Genomic DNA, 9,636 nt, shown 5'->3' with positions numbered 1-9,636 from the left:
TTTTTGTTTTTTCTCATTGTGATACACAACTATGTTGTGAGAAATTTAAATTGTGGAGCTGCTCAGCCCTCTTTCATCAGTTTCTATTTTAAAAATTCAGACCAAGAGATCATAGGGACCTTTCTAAATATCATCAACTGGGTTCTAGAAGCTTAGAATTCCCCTCTGACTGTATGTAGCATGTCCTACCTCACCTCATACTTGTAGTTGACAACAGCAATCTTCTCAGCAAGCTTTCTGTCTCTCTCACATCACCATCAACTCTTTCCATATTGGCCAGAATGGAATACCAGTTCTTCCAGATACCTCTTCCTTCTGAGTGACAAAATTCTCAGCCAGGTGAAGAAAACATTTACTATATATTGTGCTTTTAGACTGCTTATACCTTTAGTCAATGTCTAGTTAATCCCTCATCTCTAACAATTTTGTAATCTTTTCTAAAAAAAGACTTATTACAACCTCTGTCTGGTAAGATAAATTAGAACATTCCATAAAAGTATTGTTTGCTGCTTCTTTTACATTTATCCAATTCCTTTCTGTTGTGGTTCCTACCCTAAAGGGGAGAGAGCTCTTCAATTCTTTCCCTTCACTGGGTCATCTGGTGGTTTTTTTTTTGTTTGTTTATTTTTTAAAGGGACCCTCTTTCACTACTATCTTCTAGTCATGGGTATCAGAAGCCAACCCTACATTCCCTGCTTTATACTTCTCAGTATTCCCTGTTTCTGGCATAATAATTTCTACATCAGTGCCTTTGCGGAGGCTGTTCCCTTAGTGTGAAATGAGTAGTCTTTCTTTCATCTCTACCTTTTCTTCTAGGCACAAGTTACACTCTGTTTTCTCTATGCAGCATTTGTCGGTCTGCTTTGCTTGAATTTCTAGAACGTTTCTTTTCTGTATATGGGTCTGGCTTTTATAACCTTTCTTTGGGCTACGCATATTTGTGTCCATCCTGCCTCTTTAACAAAATCAGGGGTTGGCAAACTTTTTCTGCAAAAGGTCAGTTTGTAAATATTTTCTGCTTTGAGGGCCATATAGTCTCTATTGCAAATAGGCAGTTCTTCCATTAAAACATGAAATCAGCCATAGGCAATATGTAAACAATGAACATGGTTGTATTCCAGTTAAAATTTCTTTTATTTTTATAGACATTAAAATTTAAATTTCATGCAGTTTTCTGTCATGAAATATGTTCTTCTTATGATTATTTTTCAATCATTTGAAAATGTAAAAACCATTCTAATGTGCTAATGAGCTGTACTAAATAAAGCAAGGAGTAAACCATGTTCAGCCTGGGCTGTAGTTTGCTGACCTCTGGACTAGATTGTGAGCTGCCGAAAGGGTGGCTATATTTTATGGCCCTGTGTGCAGGTTTCAATGCTCTGTCCATCAGGAGTTGCCTCCTCAGAACAGGGGCTGGGTCTTTTTCTTCACCATACCCTCAATGGTAAGTGCAGTGCATCCAAAAGGGTTACTGAATAGAGGAATAAACATTAATTTACTTTTTCAGTCTTCTGGAAGTAAGCAGAGATCTGATAGAGTGGTCCACAAAGAGTTGGTGGGGTTAGGATGGAGGAGAAAGTGAGGAACACTGGGACTGCCTGTGAGATCAGATTTGGGTTGCCTTAATAAGGATAATTTCACATGGATGGGGACTGGAAGTGGATGGCTGAGATGGAGTGGATTGAGAGGATGGGGAGCGAGGGTTGAAGAGGTGTGGATAAGTGATAGAAATGAAGGCTTGTGCAATATTAAGAAAGAGAAGAAAACAGAGAGAGAGTTTGATACTTTAAAGTTGAACTTTATCTTTGTCCATATTTAGCTCTAATTCAACTCTAACATCAGTTATGTATTACTTCAATTAAAATTCTTTGTGGGGAATTTCAGTACATCCCAAGGAGCCTCTGAGAGAGTTAATCTTTCTTTTTCATACCCCTCTGATTCTCTACTACCCCTTCACCTATTTTGAAGAGTGCTGCACAGGCCTAGGGCTGAGGCAGCCAGGTCAGTACTACTGCTGTCCAGAGTAACATGTGTCTATATAGTATCAGGAATTGAATATGGTGACATCAGCCTCACTTCAGCCTCCAAGAGATCCTGAGACTTCTTCTATGAATCACCTAGAGTTAGAATTGGTGCGCAGCTGTGTTGCTAGCCTTCCTTAATCCCAACACCAAAGACCTGGGAGAGGGAGGGCTTATCCTCCATCTCTGTGGTTTTTGCACCATCTGAGGGCTGCTGGCTGTGACCCAAACCTTCAACCCACAGCCCAGAGAACCAGGCTCACAGGTGTGGACTATCATTCCTATTAGAGGTTTAGGTGAGTTAAAATCATCAGGACATCTTTTGGTATGCTTCTCTTTAATAGTTATAATGTTACCTTTCATTTATCATTGCGTTTTTGAATTCCAGCCATTTTGTATATAATATTGTAACATTGTTTCTTGTTTTTAAAAATTGGCATAACAACATTCCCAGACATTTGCATTAATATGTGGTAGATGCCAGGGCTGGGTTTAGATAATGCCAGGTGTGGGTCAGCATGTGGATTTCCGAATATTCATATTCTGAGTTTTTATATTTCTCAGTTTTTATGTTATCTTGAAAGTTAATGAGAGAGAACAATAACTACAAGATTTCTATCAAATGAAGGAAAGAGTTGAGGCAAAATTAGAAAAATTGGAAGTGTCTTAGTCTGTTTATGCCATCATAACAAATTACCTAGACAATGTTACTTAAACAACAAAAATTTATTTCTTCAGAGTTCTGGAGGCTAGAAAGTTCAAGATCAAGGTTTTAGCTAATTTAGTTTCTGGTGAAAACTCTCTTTGGGACTTTTAGATGACTACCTGCTCACTGTGTACTCACATGGTCTTGATGCATGCACATGAAGAGAAAGATAGATATCTCTCTTTTTCTCCTCTTGTAAGACCACTAGTTCTATTGTATTAGGGCCTCATCTCTATTTAACCTAATTACCTCTAAATATTCTGTCTCCAAATATAGTCACATTTGGGGGGGTGGTGAGGGTAGGGGGAACACAATTTAGTCCATAGCAATAAGTGTACATTATAATACTTATATTATTATTTGAATGTAAAAGATGGGAAGGCAGTGGGGGGGGGGAATATAATGAAACAAAATTTTCCATAAAATTTCATTACAGCTTTCTCAGTGTCTAGAGGTATCACCATGAATTGCCAAAACTTCTGTTGCAAAATGGGCAGGAGAGTACTCCAAAGCAAATTTATAAATTCTTATATTTCTGGACTTCCACCCTTGCCTGGAAGTAATGCAGGGTATCTTCTATTCCCCTGATAGAGGATGTTGATAAACATCAACAAAAGGAGAATTAAATTAGATTTAGAGTCTTGTAACATAATACCTCCAATTTCCAGTTTTAAGGAAAAAATAATCTTTATATCAATAACTGGCCAGGGGCACCTGGGTGGCTCAGTGAGTTAGGCCACTGCCTTCGGCTCAGGTCATGATCTCAGGGTCCTGGGATCGAGGCCCGCATCGGGCTCTTTGCTCAGCAGGGAGCCTGCTTCCTCCTCTCTCTCTGCCTGCCTGTCTGCCTGCTTGTCATCTCTCTGTGTCAAATAAATAAATAAAATCTTTAAAAAAAAAAAATTAAAAAAAAAATCTTTATAAAAAAAAATAAATAACTGGCCATATTTCAACTTAATGCAAAAAGATTGACATGAACACTGAGACGTTAGGGATGTTAGAATTATCTGATAAGAATTTTAGGGGCACCTGACTGGTTCAGTTAGTAGAGCATTCAATTCTTGATCTGAGGATTGTGAGTTCAAGCCCCATGTTAGGTATAGAGATTGCTTAAAAATAAAACCTTAAAAAAAAAAAAGAATTTTAAAGCAGCCATCATAAAAATGCTTCAACAAGCAATTATAAACACATTTTAAGCAAGCAAAAGAAAAAAAAGAAAAAAGAAGAAGTGTCAGTAATGAAATAGAAGACACATTAAAAAAAAATGGAAATTTTAGAACCAAAAATAACACAATAACCAAAAGGCAAAACTGAGTAAATGGGCTCAACAGCAGAACAGAGAAGGGAGAGGAAAGAATCAATGTGCTTTTAGAAATGTAGAAATTATCCAATCTGAATAATAGAGAAAATACACCCTCCCCCAATAAAAAGATAAAGGAAAAAAAGGATAAAACAGAACCTCAGGAACCTGTGAGATTATAACAAAAGATTTGGCCTTCATGTTATCCCAAGTCCTGGAAGGAGAGGAGAAAGAGGTCAGGGTTGAAAAAAAAAAAAAAGTGAAGTAATAATGACTGAAAATTCCCCCAATATGGCAAAAAACATAAACTTACAGATTCAATAAGCTCAGCAAATCTCAAATAAAAGAGGTCTAAAGAAATCAATATCAAGACATAACTAAACTTCTGAAAACTAAAGATAGTAAAAATAAATTTGAGAATAATGAGAGAAATGACAACTTACCTATAGGGAAAAACAATTTGAATGATAGTGAATTTTGCAGGAAGCCATAAATGACAGAAGGAAGTGGCAAAGGCTTTGTCAATGCTGAATAAAACAAAACAAAACAAACAAACAAAAAACACTAACAGCAAAAATATTATCAATTTAAAATTCTATAACCAGTAAAAATATTCTTCAAGAATGAATGAGAGATCAATACATTATCAGAGAAAAGAAAAACTAAGAGAATCAATTGTTAGCAGACCTACCTGAAAAAGAACAATTAAGGATGTTCTTTATACAGAAAGGAAAGGATAAATAAAGGGATCTGGGAATATCAATGAGAAAGAGATTGGTAGAAGAAGGAAAAATATGAGTAAAATACAATAGATTTTTTTCTTCTCCAGAGTTTCCTAAATTATTTTTGATAGTTGAAGCTAAAATTAGAATACTGACTAATGTGGTTCTAAATTTATGTACAGGCAATACTCGAGATACCACCCCACACCAATCAGAATGGCTGGAATAAACAAGTTAGGAAACAGCAAATGTTCAGGAGGATGTAGAGAAAGGGGAACCCACGTACACTGTTGGTGGGAATGCCAGCTGGTACAGCCACTCTGGAAAACAGTATAAAGGTTCCACAAGAAGTTAAAAATATAACTACCTAGGACCCAGCAATTGCACTACTAAGTATTTACCCCAAAGGCATAAATGTAGTGATCCAAAGGGGCACCTGCATCCCAATGTTTATAACAGCAATATCCACAAATAGCCAAACTATGGAGTGAGCCTAGATGTCCATTGATGGATGAATGGACAAAGATGGTGTGAAATATATACACATATATGTGTGTGTGTATATATATATATATATATATATATATATATATATGTATATATATATCAAGAGAGACAGAGAGAGAGAGGAATATTACTATATTACTCAGCAATTAGAAAAGATGAAATCTTACATCGATGTAGATGAAACTGGAGGATATAATGCTGAGTGAAATAAGTCAATCAGTGAAAGACAATTATCATATGATTCACTCATATGAGAAATATATGAAACAGCCCAGAGGATCATAGGGGAAAGGAAGGGGAAAAAAAAGGAATTGGAAGAAATCAAGAGAGAGACAAATCATGAGAGACTCTTAACTATAAGAAAGAAACTGAGTGTTGCTGGAGCGGAGGTGGGTAGGGGAATGGGGTACTGGGTGATGGGTGATTAACGAGGGAATTTGATGTGATGAGCACAGGGTATTATATACAACTGATGAATTACTGAACTCTGCATCTGAAACTAATGATATTCTGTATGTTGGCTAACTGAATTTAAATTTCAAAAAAAAAAAAAAGCTCTGTGTCAGGACCTAGAATCAAAGACCAAATATTAGAATAAAAAATGCTCCTAGTGCTCTTATTACTTAGGAAATTACAAGAATTTCAGGAGCTCTATGCCAGGAACTGGAGGCAGAGAGCTATATATATTTTCTGTTATTTTAGAATACCAAAACCCAACAAAGATAGTGCAAAAAGGGAAAGTCATGGATCAGTATCACTCATGAAGATAGACATGAAAATTCTTCAAAAAGAGTAGAATTCAACAATATGTAAACAATTATATACCGTGACAAAATAGTGTTTATTTCAGATATTCAAGGTGGGTTCAATACTCAGAAGTCAACCAACAAAATCTACATTAACAGAATGAAAGAAAACAACAACAAAAAGACATGATTATTTTAATTAGTGCAGAAAAAGTATTTGACAAAATTCAACATCACTTATGATAAGGTCACTCAACAAATTAAGAATAGAGGGGAACATCCTCAAATTGATAAAGAACACCTACAGCTAACATCACCTTAGTGATGAAAGACTTCATAGTGAAAGACTGAATGTTTCCCCCTCTGAGACTGAGGATAAGGAAAAGATGCCCATTCTCATCACTGCCATTTAACATAGTACTGGAAGCTCCAGCCATTGCAATAAGGCAAGAAAAGGAAATTTAAGTCATACAAATCAGAAAGTAAGAAATAAAACTGCCCTTCTATTCAAATACTATGATTGTCTATGTAAGCAATCTCAAGAAATTTACAACAAAAACAACAACAAAATCTCCTAAAACTAATAAGTGAATTCAGCAACATGATAGGTTTTGAGATCTAGATACAAATAAATCGCATTTCTATAGTAATGAATACATAGAACTAAAAATTAGAAATATGATACTGTGCACAAATACTTTAAAAAGATGTACTTAAGTGCAAATCTAACAAACATATACAAGACTTATATACTGAAAACTGAAAAATTCTGAAAAGAGAAATAAAAGAATAAATATATGGTTTGGAAGACTCAACAGAGTAATGATAATATTTTTATCAAAATCCCAGTAATGATTTTTTGTGGACATAAATAAATTTATTTATTTGAAAAGCCACAGGCCTTAGGATATCTAAAATAATTTTGAAAAAGAAGAATATAGTGGGACAAATCGCTCTATCTGATTTGAAGACTTACATAACTACAGTATTCAAGATTGTGTGGTATTGGAGTAGACAGCCATATAGAGCAACACATGGAACAGAAAAGAAAACCTAAGATGAAAAATGTAAAATTATAAAAATTTTTAGAAAAAGACATAGAAGAAATTTGGGGGAAATAGGATTTGATGAAAAGTTATTAGATTGACATCAAAAGTATAATCAATAAAAATTGGTAAATATAACTGATTAAAAATTTAAAACTTTGATTTGTGAGAGTCCCTGTTGAAAGGATAAATAACAAGAAACAGACTAAAAGAAAATATTTGCAAACCACTTATTTGACACAAGATTGGTATCTAGAATGTAAAAAGAACCCTCAAAACTAATAGCAAATAAACCACACAGTTCAATTAGAAAATAAGCAAAATACCTGAAAAGACATTTCACTGAAGAAAATACTAAGCAAATAAGCACATGAGATGTTCATCATTAACTATTAGGGAAATGAAAATTAAGGCTTAAGGAAATACCATTCCACCCTTATTAGAATGGCTTAAAAACTAATGGCAGTGTCAAATGGTGGTAAGCATGTGTAGAAACTGAATCTCTCCTATGTTGCTTTCTGTTGCTGCAGAAAAATCAAAAGATATAAACCATAGACTCAACGGTCAAACTTCTTGGCATTTCCCAGAGAAATAAATATGTTTGCTCCCGCAAAAACCTGTATATGATTCTTCATAGCAGCTTTATTTACAATAGCCCCAAACTGGAAACAAGCAATGCCTCCTAAACATGAATGGTTAAACAAAAGATGATACATCCTCAGCAATAGAAAGGAGCAACTTAACAACTTGTGTGGATCGGAATAGCAATCGCATTATGCTTGAGTGCTAAAAAATACCAAAAGGTATTATAATGTGTGATTCTGTTTAAATAACCTTTTGTCAAGAGTACAGAGATGGAGGACAGATTAATAATTGGCAGGAATTTAAGCCTGGGGTGGGAGGTGGGACTTGGTATGACTACAGACGTAGTAGGAGGAAGATCATTGTGGTGATAGAATCGTTTTCTCTCCTGGTTTTGGTGATGGTTACAGGAATCTACACTTGGGATAAAATGACATAGACTTTACACACACACTGTACCTATGACAAATTCCTGGGTTTGTGTTGGACCATAATTAAATAAGATGTAATCAATGGGAGAAAGGGAGAAACTAGATAAGGGGTACGTGGGACCTGCCTGTACTATCCTTGCAATTTCCTGTGTGCTGTAATTATTATTGAAAATGCAGGCAAAAATTAAAATAATCCTATTTCGCCTTGGGTAGCTGTGGCGCCCATTACTTCGTCAGAGGAGAAGCCATGAGACCGTAGGAACCCCAATACTCGGTTTTAAATATACGCATGACCTGGGGCAGAAGAAAGTCGCTGTGCAGCACAATGTGGTGAGCCAAAGAGGTGTTTTCCAGGCCCTGAGGATGTCGGAGGCGGCGTCCGCTCCCCTGAAGCTGGGAGGGGCGTGGCGCGCCACAGAGTTCCAGCCCCTCCCTCCGCCGCCCTTGGAGCCAGTGCGGTGCGCCAGAAGGCTGGGGAGGCAGAAGCGCTGGGACTCTTGAGCGGCGTTCCAGCATTCCCCACCGCCCCAGCCCCTCACCTTAGAGAAGAGCAAGAGAACTTTCTTTGAACTGCGAATATTTTTGGTAAAGGGATAGTCTCCCAGGCTTTGACTTCCCGCCTCTTGATTGCGGGTTTGATCCCGCGCTGCTTTCCTTCTCCCGAACATCCTGGGGCGCAGCCGGAGTCCTTTAGCGCTCCAGAGTCTGGAACGGAGGCTGTCCTGGCCTCCCGAGTGTGCAGCGGCCGTCGGCCCCGTCTCCTCGCAGCCCCCACCCCGCCGCGCCTCCGTGCGCTTGTGGGGCGGTGGGTGGCCCGGCTGTAGCGGACGGCGCTCCGGGAGCACGCGGTATGCAATCACTCAACATTACGCGCGAGCAGTTTTCCCGGCTACTGCGGGACCACAACTTGACCCGCGAGCAGTTCATCGCGCGGTATGGGCTGCGGCCCCTGGTCTACACCCCGGAGCTGCCCGGGCGCGCCAAGCTGGCCTTAGTGCTCACCGGAGTGCTCATCTTTGCTCTAGCACTCTTTGGCAATTCACTGGTGGTCTACGTAGTGACCCGCAGCAAAGCCATGCGCACGGTCACCAACATCTTTATCTGCTCCTTGGCGCTCAGCGACCTGCTCATCGCCTTCTTCTGCATCCCGGTCACCATGGTCCAGAACATCTCTGACACCTGGCGGGGGGGTGAGTCCACGTCCGCACCTTCTTCCCTAATCCCCCAGCCTTCCACGGGACTCTCCCCGCCCCTTTGTTCCTTACATTTCTCTCTCTACCAAAAGAATCCAGAGCTCTTTCTTAGAACTTCCTCGCCTGCGCTCACTTGGAGAGTTTTTTGGTACTTGATTTCGGTGCAACGCTTCTCTTTGTCGTTTAACGACACAGGTTTCCTTGCATTACCCGGAGGACCACGGGGGAAAGGGAGGGAAAACTGAATGGGAAGAAATCCGAGAGGGAGACAAACCATGAGAAACTCTGGATCCCGGGAATCAAACTGAGGGATGGGGTGGGGGCCAGGTGGGAGGATGGATAACCGGGTGATGGGTATGAAGAAGGGCAGGTGTGGTGGTGA

The 9,636-nt window shown here is 38.7% G+C and overlaps 1 protein-coding gene across 1 annotated transcript in view; it reads left to right on the top strand.

Moving 5' to 3' along the window:
- Nucleotides 1-8,500: 8,500 nt before the first annotated feature.
- The window catches only part of QRFPR (pyroglutamylated RFamide peptide receptor), a 46,554-nt gene continuing 45,418 nt past the window's right edge, over nt 8,501-9,636 (top strand). Inside the window, exon 1 of the mRNA XM_004747987.3 lies at nt 8,501-9,251. Within this exon, the coding sequence (XP_004748044.2) occupies nt 8,912-9,251 (340 nt within the window). The 5' untranslated portion in view covers nt 8,501-8,911. The remainder of the gene's footprint in view (nt 9,252-9,636) is intronic.

Source organism: Mustela putorius, unplaced genomic scaffold, assembly GCF_011764305.1.
Source record: "Mustela putorius furo isolate JIRA1106 unplaced genomic scaffold, ASM1176430v1.1 tig00000721_pilon_pilon_pilon, whole genome shotgun sequence".
NCBI lineage: Eukaryota > Metazoa > Chordata > Mammalia > Carnivora > Mustelidae > Mustela > Mustela putorius.
Note: the sequence above shows the minus strand (reverse complement) of the source record. Positions and strands in the feature narration are given on the sequence as shown.